The sequence below is a fragment of the Oxyura jamaicensis genome, chromosome 4 (genome assembly GCF_011077185.1).
Source record: "Oxyura jamaicensis isolate SHBP4307 breed ruddy duck chromosome 4, BPBGC_Ojam_1.0, whole genome shotgun sequence".
Taxonomy (NCBI): Eukaryota; Metazoa; Chordata; class Aves; order Anseriformes; family Anatidae; genus Oxyura; species Oxyura jamaicensis.
Genome location: NC_048896.1, coordinates 45,783,375 through 45,803,961, shown reverse-complemented (window position 1 = coordinate 45,803,961; position 20,587 = coordinate 45,783,375). Strand labels below are relative to the sequence as shown.

The window sequence follows — 20,587 nt, the reverse complement described above, 5'->3', positions numbered from 1 at the left end:
TGTTGATCTTCAGTAGCTGAGGGCAAAATAAGTCTGAGATATGCCTTTGAAAAATGCTATCTTGCATCTGTTGCATCCAGTTCCGCTGCTGCAGACATTTGGAGGAATTTTAGCAAGAAACAAAGCCTCCTGAGTAGAAATCTGCTTACGGCTACAAACACTTGATTTAGATTTTTTTTTACAAGCTAAAGCAGTGTCAATATTAAGATTTACAGGCATTATTTTTATGGAAACAGTCTTCTATGTGACAGAGGTTCTTCGTACTTACAAATGTTTAATTAGATTTTTCTTACTTGAAAGAGAGAAATGCTACTGGACCAAAATTCTTTTCTTTTTCTTCTAGGAGCACATGATCCTTTGCAGATTTGCAGATCAGACAGCTGTTCAGCTTCCACCTGAACGCAGGCTAATAGGTATGAATTTCTGCAGACTATTGCAGTGTTATTATTTATGTTGCTTTATGAAGAAATAGTTTAATGATTTATGAAATTTGAATTTCTTCACTTTTCTCTCCATGCTGTTCTGAACTATGATACTGAAAATATTTTCTTCATTCAAAATTGTCAATATGAGCTAGAGGGTTTGCATTTTAGTAATTTTCATTGCCTTTCCACTTTCTCCTCCACCCCCAAATCATTCTCTAAAAAGGGTGAGGTTTTTGTGAACTTCACTGAAGTCTTTCTATTGCCGGTCCATTTGCATTAAAAGCACTTCCGTAGTAGTGATTTGCAGTCTGAACCCTTCGTCCTGCTTCTAATCACTGGTGATAACGTGTTTAGAAGGGCAAACATCCATGCCAGCTGGAAACAACAAGACTACACTGCAGAATGTGGGCTACCTTTGGAACAGACAGGCTTCAGAGCATACAAACCTATTTGGCCCACCTCATTACATTTGTAGAAATTTTAGAAAAAACCCTATAAAGAATGTTCTGGATAAGAAAAGACAGAAGAGGCTGGAAACTAAGGATTTAACTGTCCATCCTTGGCTCACAAGAAACACTTTCTAAGTATATTAAAGCAGTAGGAGCAAATAATCACAATGTGTTTTGTTTTGTTTTTTAAACTTCTTTTGAAGAATTTGAATTATCTCCTATATTCACTGCACAAAAAGAAAATAATACAGATACTGAGATAACAATATCTATTTTATAAAAAACTTGTCAGCTCCTTTGCTATCATCACAATATTTATGAACAAGGAAAAAAAAGTCAGTCTTTAAAGTCAGTCTTTAGTTACCAGTGTAGCACCCCGTGTTTTTTCTTTATGCTTACCAGGTGTCCTGAAAATTGGAAGAGGACTGAAACATTTTTGAAAGGTTGTAACTTTTGTCTATTCTCCCTTTGGAACGGCAATTTTTCATCACAAGTACAACTTTGTGCTTTTCACTGACAAAAAAAAAAAAACACAACAGAACAACAAAAACAAAAAAAAAAGAACAACCATAAATCCTGTTCTTCTCCCTTTCTATACAGGAAATGTCATAACTTTCTGTTCTAAAGAATGTAATTTTTTTTTTTAGTTCCACGTAACACTATGTTTCATTGAAGACCATTGCAAATCCACTTTTCTGTTTCAGATTTGAAACTGCTGTTTCAAAACCTAAACCTTAAACTTCTACAGACACTTATTAGGTGCATATCAGAGCAATTAATGATACATGCAGCCAAGTTCTATATAAATTCAAGGGAGATAAATACACGATTACACAGGGTAGTTTAGGGTAGGAACAGGATATGAGTACTCTTGGCTGTTATCTTAATCTCAGACCAAAAATTATATTCAATTGTGCAGTTCTTTCAAGAAAAAAAGAAGACAGAAACATTGGCTTTGAGTCTGAAGCAGGACTGTGTCTTGTTCATGACGCAACAGTGTGACTATCAGCAACTAAAATGTTTCAGGGAAGTGCTAATTTTTTTTTTGCAGGGGTTTGAAACTGCTGAAAGTGTGATGTGACAAATTCTGTATTTCAAAACATAAAAATCAATTAAAATGAGTAAATGGCCCTGTCAACTTATCATGGCTGTATCATTTTTTTAAGCAGAAAAAACCTTGAATTTTTCCTTCCCATTTTTTTGCAGATAAATCTGAGATAAGATTAATTTCCATTAGTAATTTAGTATTTTTATTTATAAGCATTTACATTTGTGTGTCTTCAAATCAACTGGATCGCTGTTCTGTATTTTATTCTTTCATTTGATAATCAGTAACCAAAGATTTTTAGATTTTAGATGAAACCACAGTAGGAAAACAGTTACAGTTGTAAAGGAAGTAAATGCTTAGCATAATAATTATAATTAATATAATAATAATATAATAAATAGCCATTTTTTCTTGTCACTTTTACATTAATGCACACATTTTTCTGTAAGTTTTGGGAATACTTCAAAATAGTTGTGCCTATTGTGTTTCTCCATGTGTATGTAAAGAGTTAATATTTTTTCTCAGGGTCATTGCTAAATGAAGGTTACAAGACACAGATGTGATTTAGGACAATTAATGACTGCCTATTTGAAGTAAAACAGATTAACATAGATTTTTTTTTTGTTTAAGTAGATTTGGAACTTGTTCTGTAGATAACTTAGTGATGCGTTTTCTTAACATTGAAGTGCATGTTTCTGGTAATGTTTCTATATTTTTAGATTTTCCGTGCTTTCCTTTGCTCTCATTTTAGGAAAGCAGTGTATGGGGCTTGTGGATCTCGATCGGGCCTGGGCTGCAGAAGGAAGTAACTACTCTGTCCAAGTTATATCTATGGAGCCAGAGAGCTGTTCTCCAAAGAACAATATGTTTGTGGGCATCCCGACTTAGAGTGTGAAGCTCATACTTGTTTCGAGGTTGAACATAAATCCTCAGTGCATAACAACATCCAGCAGATTCAAGCATAGGTGGGAAGCAGACATCACGCATCTTGAACCCATTGTGTTTGGAAAAGGAAGCAGCATGAAAAGCTTTAGAATATGTACTGCATGCAGAGAATTGCAAATTGTAGCTTGTAATGTGTCTTTAGGCAACTTTTGGTGGTTCTTACTGAGAAGTCTCCACAACTGTTGATATCACATCTGTCCGCAGACATTCAGAAAAAAGGTGGTCTTAGAGAAGGGAAGGTGATTCTCTTTGCAGTAAAGCTGTTTTGGCTGCTTCAAAATTGTATTCATGTTCAAACCTTCATTTGTGCTCATGGGCAGAGCAGTTATCAGCCACTTATGCAGATCACTAGAGGAACAGATGGCATTTATGGTGTTAGTGAAGAAGGTTGTGCAACAGGTGGTGGCTTGATTTCGCTAAAGAATTCCATACTACAAGATTAGATTCCATACTAGCAAGATTATTTTTAGTAAAAGATTTTCAGAATACTTTGATCATCATTCTGCATACAGAAAAAACGTATTCTAACCTCATAATCTTTTTAAAATGATTTTAAATTTTATCTTTGAATTTTACACAGTAATTCTGTAACCAGACAATTGAAGGTGAGTATTTAAAGAAGAAAACCTTTATTTCTCCATTGACAAGATAACAGGAGCTAGTGATGATGTGAGCGAACAACTACTTCACTGCCACCTCTACTAGTTGAAGTGGATTGCTTTCCATTCTTAAGAGACTTTCTGTCAGATGCGATTTTTAAGACCAGCTTGTGTCTGTACACATATTCTTCGTTTATTTTTATATTCAATTTAAATCTGAACAAAGTTGCAGTTGTGGAACCGTTTGAAAAGATCAACAACAGACTTGTTACTGTAGAATGAAAATAAATGTTCTTCTGTGCTTTTACTAGTAAGCAGTTTCCTACCCTAGTTTAAAATTGTGTGTTGACACTAGTACAATGGAAAAGAGCTTGTAGCAGTATTTTTCCTGTATGATTGTGGGTTTCATACATTTGCAAATTTTGCCATGGATTAATTTAAATGTATCTGAAGTTTGGTCAGTGTGTGTGACAAAAAATTACAAACAGCAATGGGTATTGGAGGGAAAAAAAAAAGGATCCTGAAAGGTTTTATTCTTCATGAAAGTTCTCTCTCTAAAAGATCTAATTATTTTTTTTGTTTTAATGTGAAGACTGAAGGAAGCTGCACACTTATTTGGAAGCACAAAGGTAAGCAGGTTTGTTTTAAATGGTACCTTTAACCTGAATCCTTGTGAATGATGTAGTGCTTTTCCTGTAACTTTTTTAGTTAACAGGAGGAGCTGGGAGTTGGAAGATTGCATAGCAAGTATAAAATATATGGCAATACCAGGTGTTCCTTGAGGTTTTTCCCAGTGATACACTTGCTCAAATCGAACTCAGGTTTTTAAGCCAGAAGTAAGTCAAATCTGAACATTATCCAGATAGTATGTTTGGAGTGAGAAAATCTCTTCATTACCTTTTTGTGATGAAGGAAGAACTTACCAAGGTAAGATAGGTGATTGAATCTTTGCTGTTGATGCTAAGGATTTTCACAAAGCTTTACTCTGCTCTGGGCAATGGATACTAATATGTGTCTTTTAAGTATGGTGGTGATGTGTACTTGATGTGTTCTATTATTATACAGTAATAATTAGCTTTCAGTAGAGCAAAAAACTGTGCTGTTACATGCTTTGAAATTTCTACAATATCTATCTCAATCATCTGTAATAGTTTTTTGATCTACCAGCAATCAGAAAAGGAATGCACTTGGGATGTGCCATAGGAAATGTGTGCCACTGAATACAAGATGGGAAAAAAAATGATTTTTTTTAAACAGGCAAAACGTCTTTATTGGAAGCAGAGGTAGTGGAGGAGCTTTATTTGGACAACATCCAGCAGGTTATTAGATGCTTAGGTCAGTCAGGAAGAATAGCTGAAGCTAAACAAGAATCTCAGTACTAATCTGTTATTTTTCTTTTTTCTTTTTTTTTTAATATCTATTTTCACGTTAATGAGATAATCTCCCATAGATGTGCTTACTTCTAACCTAAGTGAATTATTTTACATTGTGACAGCAGACTGGAAAAATCCCACTGATGCAGTGAAGATCTGCCACCCCACATAGAAATGAGCTTCAGAGGGGAAAAAATAATAATAAAAAAGATTTATAGAAGAAAAAGGAGAAAGAACTGCAAAAGTAGTGTTGTGTTTATATGTAATGTGGCATTCTTGTGTGATCTTAACACTACTGGCATCAGTGGGCTCTTGTTTTTTTTTTTTTCTCAGGAGGACAGAATCTTCCTTATTTCTAAGGATGGAGTTACATTACTACGACTAGTGAAGTCTGATCTATGCTTGAGGTGAACTGATGTTTTGGTTTTTGAAAACTGAAGAGAAGCAGATGACAAAAGTTTAGAAAGGAGAAAGTATTTTTAACAGATGTTAACAGGTATTTTGCCACAGATTAAATTACCACTCAGTGCCATCTTTTTGCTCTAGAAACGTGAACTCATATTACTTTTTAGGTACATTGATTTGTTATGTTTCCATATACATAAAAGGTATGAAATGAACAGAGGCCAAGAATTTTTTAAACAGCATGACTGGACATCACAGTGCTGGGAAGTGAACAATCATTGTTCTTCCCACAACTTTTTACACGCACAGCTAGCTTGATGTCCAGGATGCAGGCCTGAATACTGTTTGTTTCTTGTGTGTCTGGTCCCACTGGGACCGGCTGCAGGGTGAACAAAGTATTGTCCTAACATAGTCGTAATTTTCTGTTGTCTTGCCTGTATTGTTTTATGTTACCCTTGGAGCCAGTAATGCTGGAAAAAGCAAGATTGTAACATGAAGCTGATGACCAGACTGCACTGATCTCATCTGTATGTTAAAGTTAGTCATCTGTGTGTACATGCATCTTTATTTTTGTTCTTTCATTTTTGTCTTTTTTGTGTTACCTGCTTCCTTGGTCTTCTTCCATGAGGTGTTAGAATTGCTACCTTTGGCAGAGGTGGCAGTATACAAGGGGCACTCCTGGCCCCCTAATTTCCTTTTGTGGCTTTATTTTTACTTGTGGCTTTTATTTTTATTTTTGTGTCTTTATTCTTTTACTGTGTTATTACTATGCTAAGCCAGTCTTTTTTATTTAAATTAAAGTTACACCTTGTCAGTATTACCCATCTATTGTTTTTGCAAAGATGCACGTAAAATGCTTAATTCAGAAGGTCAACATTAATCTTAGATGGTTCTTTTCTGTTTCTGTTGCTTGATTTTCAGCTGCCCGCTAGATCTGTAGTTTGAAAAGGCAATGCTAAACAGATTTTTTTTTTTTTAATTGCTGCATTTCTAGATGACATACTATATTGATGTTTTCACTGAAAATAATAATTAGAAAGAATGTTGTGATCACGTATATGCCTATATAAGATTGTGGGCTCTGAGTAATCTGCAGGAAAATGGCATACAGTTGATTTTGAGTTTACATGAATAATAGTTTGGCTAAACACTATCAAGAAAAAAAAAAGCTAGAGGAGCATTACTTAAGATAACTGAATGTCTGAAGTGTTGGTTTAAGCACTCAGACTAAATAGTGTATTTGTCTGCAGAAAGCACAATTCAAATTTTCCTTTAAACCTCAGGTACTACTTTCAGTGTTTTTGCCTAGGAGCATTTGACTGTCATACCAGACTCCTCATGTACAGTCTCAATCTAAGCTCCTGTCATTTTATTACTTTATTTTTTTTAAAAAAAGGCATGTTGGTGGGACAAGATATCAAGCATGTACCTGCGTATGTATCTGGTGTCAAAAATGTTACTTATGCCTGGTGTCAAAAAATGTTATATACCTCTTCAATAAAAGGAAGCCAATCTCAGAACTTTCTGTGCTCAGACTTGCATTTAAACTACCTGTCATGGTTTCAGTTCAGTGGCTGTTTCTTAGCAAACTTCAGCTTCCTACAACTATCATTAAAATACATTACATTTCCTAAATGAATATTCTATTGTATTGTGATTATATGCAAATGGTAAAACTGAAACTAAGCTCATTTTCTTTTGATTCTAGCTTTTATTCTCACATAAATTAAATGAATAATGAAGTGTCTTATTGTGCGCTCTTCTCCTAGAAGTGAATTTGTGAAACACTCAGACTTTCAAAATTCCTCTGATAAGCCTTGTGTGTAAGGAGAAGTATTTAGACTAGTTGTCTAATGAATCACTCAGGACACTTCTGAGTGAAAACAGAACATTTTTTCTACTTTATATGTGTCATATGAGTGATATGTTTCCTAACTTGTAACTCAAAATTATTTTACTCGACTGTTTGAATTTCTCAATTTTTTTTTTCAGCGGTGCTTGTGGAACTCTTCAGTTGTTGCAAAGTGAGTTATACTATTGGAGGTTTCCTTGTTAACTGATTAAATAATCAGTGATTTTTAGAGATGCTGCGCTCTTTCCCCTTCAGACTATTTCACTTGACAGTTGCTGGTCTTTCATAAGTTTGTACAGCATCAGCTGTGATTAAGCCATTGAAACAGGTCTGCTAAATGATACAGTTATACTAATAAAGGATAGAAATATTAATTTTAGCGCTTATCTGTTTTTTTAAGGAAAAAGCTTTTCAGTATCATGTTGAAACATGAACCTGATATGTCAAATGAAATTTACTTTGAATTAGTCTTGTTTATTGGTGACAGCCCAAGAGTAACTGTATCTCCAGTGCTTGTACATTAAATCTTATTTCCAGGAAGTGACATTGCCTCTGTCTTTGCCTGGTAGATTGCTCCAGCAGTTTTACTATCACATTGATTGTGATAAATTGATCATTCTTCCTTGAGTGAAAGAGTTCCCTTGAATTTTAAGCATTAAGATGACACTTACTCAAGATACATGAGGGCTGAAGGCACAGCTGCGCTGAAGATGGTAACTCTCCATGATGCATCTCCAAGATACTAGATTTTCATCCACTGACTTTTACGTGCATGACACCTGACTTATTATTTTTATGTACTGAGACCTTTCTATATTTAGACCTCATTATTGTGGGTATTTGAAAAGATTTAAGAGGCTATATTTTAAGAACATTTGAGCTAGTTTCATATGTTAATACTAATCTTTTTCTGGGGGGAGGAGGTTAAAATGATGTTCTGAGGTTTACTGAGATTTGGCTAATAGAATCTGTATACTACATTGGAGTTGTGACATCCCAATGAAAAGCTCTTCACCTATTTTACTTTTATTGGATTTGAACAACAGCAGAAATCTTTTGCAATTCTCTAAGTTGCTAAAGTAGACATGCACACAGCAGAACAGAAAATGGGCACGGAATGCAGAACTTGAAGAAGAAAATATCCAGTGTGAGCTCTTTGTTCTTTCACAGACTGATGGAGCTGGTAGTTGCAGAGCAGAGCAGACGTGCAAGTGGCATTGGTCATGGTTTATGTAAGTACCAATGCATAATAAAGCAACAATGTCCTGAAGAGGTGTACCAAGTGTCCCCAGTCCAATAGGAAGCATATCTGGATACATGATTCTTTTAGCACTGAGGAAGCATTTAATGGGCATGAGATGCTGCACATGTATATGGGACAAAAACACATAAGATGTATTGCAACCCAGTTTTATCAGATCTACCACAAAAATGTTAAAAAAAAATAAAAATAAAAGTTGAGCTATATCCTAATCAAAATACATGGATAAACCACCTGCAGAGACCAACCTTTACTTTTTTTCACTTAACAAATCTGAATGTTGGATGATGCTGCTGATGTGGTGATATCACATAAGCATAATGTCATTTGTTCAACTTTTCAAATCTGCTGTACCCACACAATTCTCTGCCACCTATGGTTTGTTGAATTCACAGCACGTACATGGGAGCATGGAAATAACTTTTGCCAATTTGTATCACGGCTAATACTGACTTTTTTTTAAATTATCCCTTCTTTTTCATGGGTGTCTTTGAGTTTGAAATCCATTTATTAACGCTAGTGCCCAATATGGTATTTGTAAATTACTGAGGATTGAGTTACATTGCTTGAAGCTTAGAAAAAAATCTCTGTTCTGTCTGTCTTCAGAATCAGAGTGCAACTAAATGAATTTGAAGTCAGGAGAATCTTACGTATGTGAGAACTAAAATAATTTCCGTAATTATGTTGTTATATATGTGGCTGTAAAATTTGGGTAAACTACTGCAGGCTAGCTGTAAAAGGATTAGAAATAGATTCAGCATACAGACAAAAAGGCATTTTCACTTCTTAGTTGTGTTTCTTTCAAATGCTGAAGCCAAGGTCTAATTTTAGAAACTGTTATTAATATTTTTGTGAACTCTAATTCATCAAAAACATTAGTTCACATTAAAGTGCTTACACTTCCTTCAGTCCTAAGTATCATTTTATCTTTCTCTTAATGTGCTATTATAGCACTCATTTTTATTTCTCCCCCCTCTTTTAGTGCTAGTTTTCTAACCCAGATTGTTACTCTGGGTGTGTTGGAGCAGCATTCCGTGCATATTTTTAATTGTTAACTGCTTTTTCTGAGCATTAAAGTGTCAATTTAAAATAACATGCTAGTGTACTTAGTGCCCTTTATTCTAGTATGCCATTGTTGTAATTTTTAACATTTTAATGAGAATTTGGTTGCTTTTGCTGCATTTAGGTTTGTAACCGTAAATGTAATTTAACATAACTAAAACTGGGGGGTTTTGGAAGAAATTTATTTCCAAATTTATGAAGATAAAGTAAGTTACTACGAACTGTTATGGGTATCACCCTGTATTTAGAGTTCAAAAGCTTTCAAATGTTGCAATATAATTCTCTTTTAAATTAAAGAGATGCAACTGCCCAGTAATGGACAGAAGAGGCGAAGTCAGCTTCATAATGTGAAAGCAACGAGGAGGAAAAGGCATATCTAGATAAAACAATGTGAGAATACATTCATTTTTGCCATAGAACAGAAAACTTAAGTTAGCTTTCCTTTATCCCCAGCATTGTCTTGATGTCCAGATTTTGATGCATTTCCCAGTTTGTATTTTTTTTTCCTTAGGACTTCAGTAATTTCCTTGACCCCAACACAGTAGAGGTGTACCAGGCAGACATTTTGGAATGGTTAAGGACTGATATGTCAGAACAGTTGATGCTAAAGTAATGCTGCAGGTAAGAAAAGGGAGAGAGAATTCTGGTTTTAGAACTTGTGCTGAGAGACAATACCTGCTATTTAAGGAGGCTACAAAGTGAAATGGAAATTATTGACTTGTCAGGTTTGAAGGCTTCCAAGAGGCCTTGCTCCGTAATTTTCCCAGGGATGGAAGTGAGGGTTACCTGCCTGGAGCTGCTTGCGTTGTTCTTGCTGTAGGAATTGTCTTTCTGAATTCATTGGGGAAGCCAGCCCTCTGCTGGCTTCATAACCTGTCAAAGAGCAGCCTCGTAAAGATTGCAGCCAGCCTCTCAATACTCTCAGATGCATCCTATCTAGTCCTATAGGCTTGCTTGGGTTAGAGAAAAACTTCAAAGAAGGGGAGACAGGTTGTGGCTACAGTATGATGGAAAATGTTAAACCTGGAGGAAATTAAATTTTCTGGTGTATGAAATAAACATGAACAAGTCTAGAATTCACTTTTAATTTACTCATTCCAAAAAAAAAAACACTACCACCACCACCAAAAAAAACAAAACCAAAAAACAAAAAACACCACAGAGTAGCTATGCCACTGAAGAACATCTGATTTTTATCAGATGTTTTAGCCTAATATTTTCAAGACAGCCAGGGTACATTTGGTGCAAGCATGTGGAGAGGAGCAGTGGGGTGTAAATGTGGAAAGGGAAGGGTGAGCTGAATGGAGGATGGTTGGTTGAGATATTCCAGCTGTGGAACTCACTCCCTCTAGCAATTTTGTTTCACTCCCTCTCCCCCCCTCCGCCTGTTTCTAGAGAGGTTTTTCATCTGGTATTTCCTGGACTGTGGACCATTTCTGGGTTACCTATGGCTTTTTGAACTGATAGATGTAAGAGCTGTCTGTGTTTTTTTGTTTGTTTGTTTGTTTGCCTGTGTGTGTGCTGTTTATGTTTTTTTTTTTTTTTTTTTTTTTTTTTTTTTTTTTTTTTTTTTTTTTTGTGACAAGCTGACCTGCTCCTTGGTTGCATTAAGTTTATATAAAAATACATACTAAACACATCAGGAGGTCAAGAAAATCACGTAGGTGATTTTAACAGCTTATATACAAAGAATCTTATTGTTTTGCAAAGAAAATAGGAAAGTGGTGGTCTAGGGTAATGTAACCAATTCAGGGCTTAGTGTAGAACTGTAAGAGTACCAGTAAGTTTGCAAGCTTCGAGGTAAGCGTTTTTATAATGTGTGTTTCTTTGTGGCATCTCTGCTTAGCCAGTGGAATTCCCCATCACAGACTCTCACTGAGACAAGATTTAAATCAGGGCTTTAAATAGTTTTTTTTTTTTTTTTTGTTGTTGTTGTTGTTGTTTTAAGATAATGAAGTTATCCATAGTTAAAATAGACAATAGTGAAGGATCATGGGAGATGGAAACCTCATGTTTTAGAATTTAGGCCAGCAACTTTGAGACAACTGCTGCTCATTTAACAACATTGTCTCTCCTTTCTCTGAGGCCTCCAGTCTGGACCAGTATTGGCAACCAGAAGAATCAAAGTTCTGAATCCCTGTTGCAAATCTTGAGATTTCTTAAAATCAAGTTTTATTCTTTCAACTTTATTTCTTTCATGAATAGATACTTGATTTCATGCTCATGCTGTGTTACGTTTCCTGAGCTATAATACGTATGTATTGCTTGGCTGACGTGAGCTGATAACTCCCGGTCTATCTGACTGACATTGCTTTCTTAAACAAAATCACATAAGTTGCCTCTGAGGCCAGAAGTTGTAGTAGGTGTATGTATTTTTGCACACTGGTTTTGCATGCTTTTAGCTAATTTCATAGAAATAGCTAATGCTTGGCACCATGAAGATTGCTTTTATTAATCTGGCATGATCCTATTCAAATACCCGTTTAATGTGGTCACCAACTATAGAAATAGTTAAACAATACTGTAAATGGGCATGTTTTCTTTGTTAGGATGATTGCTGACACACTGAATTCTTTTCATTAAGTAATTTGACCGCAGCCATCTCTTTACTTTGGAAGAAACAGAGGAAAAAAGCTCTAGCAAATATATTTTTCTCCCAGTTTTCATATTAGCAGTGCTTGTATTAGGGGATATAATTAGAATTTCAGGATAAATTACCCAAGGTATTGGATGAAAATCAAGACTAAAATAAACATTTAATTCTTCTTTTGCATTTGACCATTACACACAAACATTTGGTTATAAATGGATGTCTCATCCGTGTTGGAGTAACATTCCATGTTCAAAGTCGGAATCTGGAAGAGAATCTTTTTAAAAGTGATTTAAAGCAATTATGCAATTTGAAACCTTCAGTTAGTTTCTGAATCTTTATTACAATTGGATTACTTTTATATGCTCTGTAATAAATACCAAAAGGCCCTCTAAAATAAAACATGTTCCAGCTGAACAATCCTTACGGGGAGAATTTCCAATTGCAGATTTTAGCTCCTGATAATCGTATATTAGCAGGACATATGTACACAACTAGTACATAGACAAGAATAAATACTATTGACATGTATACTGTCAATCTGGAGGATGTAACTCTTGTAATTTCATTCAATGTTAGCACTTACCTTGCTTGAAAGAAGAGGGAATGTTTAAGTTCTGAGGTTAACAGAGCTCCACTCTGCATCCTTATTCAGAACTTGCTGCTGTATCACCAGAAAGTTTAGTTTAAAAATTTTACAGGATAGTCAGTCTTGTGCATCTGATCTTGAAAAATGTTTGTCTTTTTCAAGGTCATCTGTTAACCATGAAAATATAGGCATACCTGTGCACAAAATTGCTGTGATTATTTAATACCTGCCTCCATCTACAGAGAGGAGTCAATGCAGTACAGAAAGCAGTGAGAGGAAGTTGTTAGCTATTGCTCTCAGGCTCTGTTAGAACAGTAGCACTTCTATGCCTAGATGGTCAAATCTACTAGACTCTTGCCTTACATGAAGCATAGCATGGCTTCTGTAAGTGCTGTCTGTCTCCCCTGTGTGTATGCATTTTCCACATATTTAGGAAGATTAAAAAATACCTTTCTTTGTTTAGTAATTTTCTGTTTTGAACCAAGAAATCTGAAGGTGAAGTTGATACCCTTGAAGCTGAATAGAAAGAAATAACCCAGGTGAGGAGAAATAACCAATGCTAGTTTAATTCTAAGCTGAACTTCAGAGCCTGTTGTGCTGTCACTATGTGAAGAGTGAGAAAATCAGTCAGGCTCCCACATGCAGGAGGACTCTATAGTACCTCCACGACCTGTTTGCTTGATGGGAAATCTTTGTAGTGCACTGATGCAGTGTTCTTTGGGATTGCATATAATGTGTAGAATGGTCCTACAAATGTGCGCACACTTCACTTTCTATTCAAGTCAGCAATGCTATTGATGTTGGAGAAACGATCCATAAAGTAAATGAACTAAAAGTTTGATACAGCTAGGTTTGGGCTCAAATATTTGTTGGTTTGAGTCCTAAAATGGACTCAAATGAGTCCTTCTGGGAGCCAAGAACCAGAGATTAGCATTTTTAATGTCATATACAGTATGAACAAATCTGATGTTTTAAGTGGACTTAATTTGATTGTTTCCTGATTTAAGATGCTTTAAATGTGTTCCTTTTTCTTTATATGATCACTGCTTTTAGTTTCATTAAAAGCAGAAACTGAGACCTATGCAAGCTTGCCAGCCTAATTTTCTGGTGGACAGCTGACATTCTTTATCTGCACTCACAGGAAAAATGACAGCTCATTTATCTCTATAGCTTCCCTCTGCCATTGAGAGCTGGCAGTTTGTGAGTTTGAAGGTTAACAATTACACTATTCAGATGATTGCAAAATATTTTAGAGTATTTTAGGCTACAGTTCTTGAAAGAAGGTAGAGCTCTTTATAGGGTCTTTCTTCTCTGTCTTCCAGCTCTAATATTACCCCTATACTTGACCAACCACAGTTACCAGTCAGTTATTTATGTATTAGAAGTAAAGAGGCAAGAATGAAATGTACTTTCTTAAATGTGACAGGATTCAACTCTTACCCCTTTGTGCTAGTTCCACCTTCTGCCTGGCCATTAATTGTGTCATTAATTCTGTTACCTGTGGATTCTGCTATTTAAAGCTTTACAGGGCCCTCTCAATTTGGACTTTTTTTCACTTGTCCTAGAACATTTTGATGTGGTCTGCAAGCCAGTTCTAAAAACTGCCAGGATTTGCTCCAGTCTCTTTCTTAGGTTTTCCCTCTCCTTTCATGCAAGTAGACACATTTTGTTTTCTCTTCCTGAAAGTTTCTCACTTTTCCTACTGTAGGATATCTTTATTGCTGATGGAAAAAAAACTTAATCTGCAGTTCCCAGTCCATCTCTGCCAGAACTGTATTCCTCTAGCTTATGAAAATCTCGGTTAAGGAGAATGCTGGTTTGTTTAGACAGTTGAGGCACGTGTCTAGTTGTATGTTAAAACCGAGCCCCAAATTTATTGTTTCCTTTCAAAAAGTATCAATAAAAACCTGTAGAAATGTTCAGAAGTTTTGTTTGTTTGGAGTTACTGTTTTTGAATATACAGTTTCAAGAACATTGTACAAACTAAGTTTGAATGTTACTGCAGTGTTTTAGCAGAGTCAGTAACTGTTTACCAGACCTGTAGATAACCTAGAAACTGCTTCATTTCCTTTCATACTGAGCACTTAAACCCATCTTAAATCTCTTCCATCCTCTTGTCTCTCACAGTGTATCCTGAAGACAGGAATTCCATGGACATTTTAGAGTCTCTCACATCCTACCTAATGAAAACCACAAATAAACCCTGTAATGCTGAAAGGCATTAAAGGCTTGCAGCAGCTATACAATAATCATCATACCAGCCATGTGCTGTATGCAGCTGTTACTAGACTACTTCTATTGGATCTTTTTTTGGTTTTGACTTAAAACATGAAAACTTTAATGATATAAATTGTTCGTTCCACTGAGGTTAGTAGAGCTATTTATTTTACAGAATCTGGGGACCTGACCCAGGATTGTCCCAGTCCATTACCATTTAAAAATCCTTGCTAACATAATATTGAACTATTTATCTTATGTGAGGGATAGACTCTGCCTATCTCTGTTGCAGTTGGGGCCTGGGGCTCTTGAAGCTCTTTTATACCTGAGAGGATCCTGTCTATCTCTTTCATTGCCTCTGATATCACACAGATTGCTGACTTTGTGTGGTAACTCTTCCACTTGGTGGTGCAGCTCTTCAGCATCCACACACCTCTTGCAGGAAAGACCTCTCCCAGCCTTGGGGCATTCCCTGCAGCCTGGGACTTCCAGAGCTGCATGTCCTAGGGTCTGTTTGGGTTGAAGTCTCTATGCTGGCAGGGCAGCTGCTCCAACAGCTGCTGGGGTGTTTCTGCTTGTATTTGATGGGTTTTGAAAGGTGTCTCCATGGTATTTAAGTAGTTACAGCTGAATGAAAAATGACAGTCCAAATGAGAGCAGGGAGGATGCAGAGAGGACAGAGCCAGGCTCTTCAGTGGTGCCCAGTGACAGGACAAGAGGAAGTGAGCACAAACTGAAATGCAGGTGGTACTGTGTGACTGTCAGGAAACAATATATTTTATTTAAATCTACGAAGGTGGTGACTGGGCAGTGATACAGGTAGAACAGAGAGGTTGTGAAGTATCTGTTCTTGGAGATGCTCAAAAGCCCTCCAAACATGGACCCGGGCAAACAGACCTATGCAGCAATGCTGGAGCAGGTGGGTTGGACCAGATGACCTCCAGAGATCCTTTCCATCCTCAACCATTCTGTGAAACAGCAGTAGAAATGATCAGCTGTCCATCTTAATGGAACTATTAAAAGTTCTTTTGGAGCCTGCAGTTGCATACAGTTGAACAGAGGAGCTTGGTCAATTGTTATTGTAATTATCTGAAAGCTTTCCCTTTGACTAGCTGGCTATAGTAGGTTTTCCTGCCTACTACCCCCACTTGCCCCACATCTCAGAATGTACTAGGAATTATCTGTATGGCAAAACAAAATGGAAATTAATAAGCAATTAAATGAATTAGACAATCCCATTATTTTCTTGAGAACAGCAATGTAAACTCATTCATGTTGGTAGGTCTGTCAATTTATCAGCAACCAGTATGAGAAAATGCATCTCGCTACAGAGCTACAGCTCAGGCAAGTGAAGTTGCAATGCCTGAAACCAACTGAAACAGAAGGAATATCAGGACCCAGAGGGATTTATATATTTTAACCTAATTTATTCCATCTTTACCGGAATTTACACAGCAATTCAGGTTCAGTATGAAAACAGAAAAAAATCCAAAGAATCAGGTGAAAATAGTGCCTGATCACTTTTCCCTGGAAAGGCGTCGTCAGGCAGCATACCTGTATTAGTGTATGGGTCTACAACTTTTTTTTCCCTTCCTGATATTGGAAATGAGTCTAAGACATGGAGAAAAACAAAGTTATAAAAATAGCATGGTAGTCGAGGCTGTTTTCTTAGGCTACTGTAAATCATTTCCTTCTGCTTCTGCATCTACCACTGTATTTCTTGCTGTTAGGAGTATATTTCATGGGCAGAATCAATTGAATCCACGCTGTGCCAGATTGATTTCATTTTCTTCTTTTGTCCAAAAGACGATTCTGATAACTTTTCTGGCTGATGTATGGCTGTTCTTTTACGTTAAAATTCTTAGGCAGCTCAAGAAGCCATAGCTTGCAGTCTGGACATATGAAGGTTGAGCAGAAAGAGAAAACTCAAGTAAAGTCCATAATTATTTCAGGTAACATACAAAACAGCCTGCTTCATTTAAACTAGCTTACATTAGAACTGCGGTTGAGAACATGTCTTCATGGAGATCCCTTCAGTTAATGTTGCCTTTTTCTTTTGTTAAAGTTACAGCACAAAGGGGGAGATTAAGTTTGGTTTCAGCTCACGTCCTTGTGGTTTTTGGATTCTTAACAGCTTTTTTATTGTTATCTTCTGTAGGACATATGTGACTCTTCTCCTGCTGTGTTATTCTTTATATTTTTACTTAGTTATAGATAGTAATTTGGTGACTTGATTTTTGCTTTTTGTTTAAGAATCTGTCATCAGCCTTTAATATTGTTAAACAGAAAGTTTTTATCCACTTCATGCCCATAAGAAAGGCAGTAAACTGTTGATTAGGGGTGTTCCAGAGTGTGTGCATTTTCTTACTGTGTAAGTAGTGTTTTTTGTTAATTGCTTATCATCCTAAATGGCTCACTTGTGCCTCAGTTTTCTTCTCTCATTTTGACTGCCAACTATGCCTGTATAGCCCGTAGAGATGTTAATGAAATGATGTAGGTGATGATGCATTAGTGATGCATGGAACAGTTTTCTTGCATTGAAGTGTTTGGTTTCCAGAGGAAAGGAAGCCGTATCAGACATCAGTTTAAAACTGGACATGGATATCAGGGAAAGGTCCTTCACCAAGAGGGTTGTCGTGCACTGGGACAGGCTCCCCAGTGACGTAGTCACAGCACCAAGCCTGTCGGGGTTTAAGAAGCATTTGGACTGTGCTCTTAGTCATATGGTCTGAATTTTTGGGTAGACCTGTGTGGTGCCAGGAGCTGGACTTGGTGATCTTTATGGGTCCCTTCCAGCTCAGGATATTTTATGATTCTAAGGGGAGCTGTAGTACCATTTGCAAAACAGGCTGTAAAGCTATAGGATTTGTGTTGAATTCATTGTATTAAGGGAACAGTAGGACCTTACAAAGACTGTTTGGAAAACCCCTTTGCAGAAATACGGCAAAGCTATACTCCTTAGAAAACAGCCCTGCATCCTTATCACTGAGCCCAGCTGGTTTGTTGTGATGGCTTTCTCAAAGGCTGACTGAACTACAGCAGTGAATGAGAGCTGACCAACCTGGAGTTGACAGTAATTATGCTAATGTACTGTTGGAGGCATTTTATTCAGTGCTGACTGAACAAAATAGCGTGTCAATCATTTATTCAACAGTTTCCTAATGCTTTCTTCTCTTTCTCTGTTTTTCAGACAGCATCAGAGGTCATATGCATGTTTTTCTGCTCAGTCTGTGAAGGCATTCACAATTGTTTCTCTTGGATGCAGAACTCATCCCAGTTCTGCCTTTGTGACAGCCTGTGAGTCTGGATCAATGGAAGGTAGTCTGTAGTTTTGTCCACAAAAAACAAAACAAAACAAAAAACAAACAAACAAACAAACAAAAAAAAACCTTCTCAAACCCATGTTCTCCAACAGTGGCATCCCATTCATTGCTAGCATTACTGAGAGCAGCAGGGTGCATGAGGCTGCTCTCGGTGCAGGCAGTTTGCCATAATTTTGTAAAGCTGGCTATGCTGTCCCTCACTGTGCTGATGAAGATGTCTTACATCAAGCGCAGATTTTTCTGTGTTCAAGGATTGTGCTTTGAGTGAGGCTAAGTAGAACAAGTTCCTAATAAATAGGGTAACGTTAAGTTTGGGGGATTATAATTCTCGTCCTCAAAGGAAAACACCTTTGATAAAAGAATTGATCAGGTAGCTATATGTTCAAAAGATATATACAGAAGGGAATAGGGAATTTTACTGGGCTTTGAGTGGAAAATTGTGTATTTACAGGGGAAAAGTAGTACAGCTCACACTGTAATGAAATGCAGGAAACATCAATAAAAACACCACTCACAGTTTTAAAGAAGGATTTTGTATAAATGTGAGAAGGATGTGTAGAAAAAGCTTGTTCCAAAAAGCAAATAATTAGTAAGACAAGATGCAGAAAAAGCATTTGGGAGCTTTTGAATTAGTATTTCCAAAGCATGATGTTCAGCTGTACAGAAGGTAATTGATACTACAGTGTTTGATAGTTTTGATGACTTTACCCTTTTAGGTAAATTTACTGAGAAGGAGGTGGAGTACCAAGTTAGATTTAGCTGCACTTACTGGATCTTCTTGATGCCTCACAGTTTTATTATTAGTGTGGCACTGACAGAGGTTGTCACCTAGCATATGCTTGAGATAATAATTACTCAATAAATACTACTTTTAAATATATTAAGTACTTATTGTACCTACCAGTGTGAAGTTGGTTGAAAAGCAGAATTTCATCACCCAGAAGAAAAGTACTGACATGAAAAGTTTCATAGATAATTTGGACTTGGATTGGTTTTTTCCTTTTTTTTTTTTTTTTTTTTTTTTTTTGTGGAAAAGTAAGCATGTTTTAGCATCACAAGTGGAGAATATGATAATGTATGCCATCAACTACAAACTAAGTACACCATATTTTACACACGTCATAGTGTGATTTAGTGACTTGGGATAGCATGGTATTTGTGGTGAACTTAGCCTCAATGAGGCTGGAATACTTAGATGGAAGGATGGATTTGTGGTTTAAATACGAAATTGGAGAACAGGAGGTCTATATCTGTTTTGATGACAGATGACTTGATTTGTGGGAAACATCACTTTCTGTTCCTTAATGTCTGCCTATGTAAACTGAGAGTCACAGAAAGTATTGCTTGATTCAGCTGAATAGAGGACTTTATTAATATTTGTAATGCATTTTAAGACACAAAAGAGGAAATTAATGTTTAAAAGGGCATTTTGCTAGAGGTAACAAATGCCTTCCTCAAAGAAAAGTTACTTGACTGTAGATTGGCCAAAGGTGGTGTCTGCTACTATTGCATTTATGTCTAATTTACAGCTGCCTGTAACAATGAAGATGAAATTTGAAGTTGCTTCTGTATGACTTGTCATATCAACCATATTGTACCATTCATCATCTCTACCAATATTTGTCATTCTAAAATACCTACCACTGGTATCTTTTCAGATCTCTTTTCTTAATATTGCCTGTCCAGTCAATACCAGAGGGCGTTCCTGAAATTCTCCCAAAGAAAAACTGTCTACAAGGAATATCTTAGAAACCTCTACTTAGCTGAAGTTTTTAACACTGAGACAGCCTGGACATAGTCCTACTCCAACTGAATTAAAAGAAAGTGGTGTTCATGTGGAACAATTACCTGGCATAGAAGGAAGTTCTCTATAATGAAATGAACCGATGTGAGCATCCTTTAAGTATAACTGGGTTTCCTGTTGCTTACATTCTTTCTTAGTTGATGGTACTTATAGTAGCAGTTAATGTTGTAAGCAACTTAAATAACAAAGTTTAACACTGTGGTGTACTTTGGGGGGAGAAATACCAGCTACTCTACTAAGTGGTATACTGAACATATTTCTGCATGCCTTGCATGACTGTACAGTAATGCTCATCATCCCAGAAGCAATGGTTGTCACCACCACCTTTACCCTCCCTGCAGCAGGACTAGCAAGCCCCACTTTTCAGAGCATTTCTCCACTTGCTGCTGTCTTATCACCCAGTGCATCAGACTCTTCCTCTGCTCTCAACATAGTGTATCTTACCTTGTTAAGAAAACTCCCCTGACATTGATAAAGCATTGCCAAAATAAATTCATAAATGGCTGGATATTAGTCCTATTGGTGGGTATGGAAGTGCAATATGTGGTCTTCCAGTGTCTGGTAATTTATTTATTTATTTATTTTTTAGGCTGATATTCCAAAACAAATTGTAAAGACAGCAGAAGTTAACCAACATGCCTAATA

At 36.5% G+C, this 20,587-nt stretch overlaps 1 protein-coding gene and 2 long non-coding RNA genes across 6 annotated transcripts in view; all 3 read left to right on the top strand.

Annotated features, from left to right (window-relative positions):
- Nucleotides 1-3,796, top strand: part of GSTCD (glutathione S-transferase C-terminal domain containing) — a 71,100-nt gene extending 67,304 nt beyond the window's left edge. For all 4 annotated transcript variants that reach the window (XM_035324981.1, XM_035324978.1, XM_035324980.1 and 1 more), the window contains 2 exons: nucleotides 344-413; nucleotides 2,674-3,796. In XM_035324981.1, the coding sequence (XP_035180872.1) occupies nucleotides 344-413; nucleotides 2,674-2,810 (207 nt within the window). In that variant the 3' untranslated portion in view covers nucleotides 2,811-3,796. The remainder of the gene's footprint in view (nucleotides 1-343; nucleotides 414-2,673) is intronic.
- A 2,195-nt stretch (nucleotides 3,797-5,991) lies between these two features.
- LOC118166240 lies at nucleotides 5,992-8,530 on the top strand. The gene is made up of 2 exons (XR_004750401.1): nucleotides 5,992-7,268; nucleotides 7,352-8,530. It is a non-coding gene; the product is annotated as an uncharacterized LOC118166240 (long non-coding RNA).
- Nucleotides 8,531-9,964: 1,434 nt separating this feature from the next.
- LOC118166235 lies at nucleotides 9,965-18,733 on the top strand. The gene is made up of 3 exons (XR_004750399.1): nucleotides 9,965-10,040; nucleotides 18,006-18,133; nucleotides 18,590-18,733. It is a non-coding gene; the product is annotated as an uncharacterized LOC118166235 (long non-coding RNA).
- The last annotated feature ends 1,854 nt before the right edge of the window (nucleotides 18,734-20,587 follow it).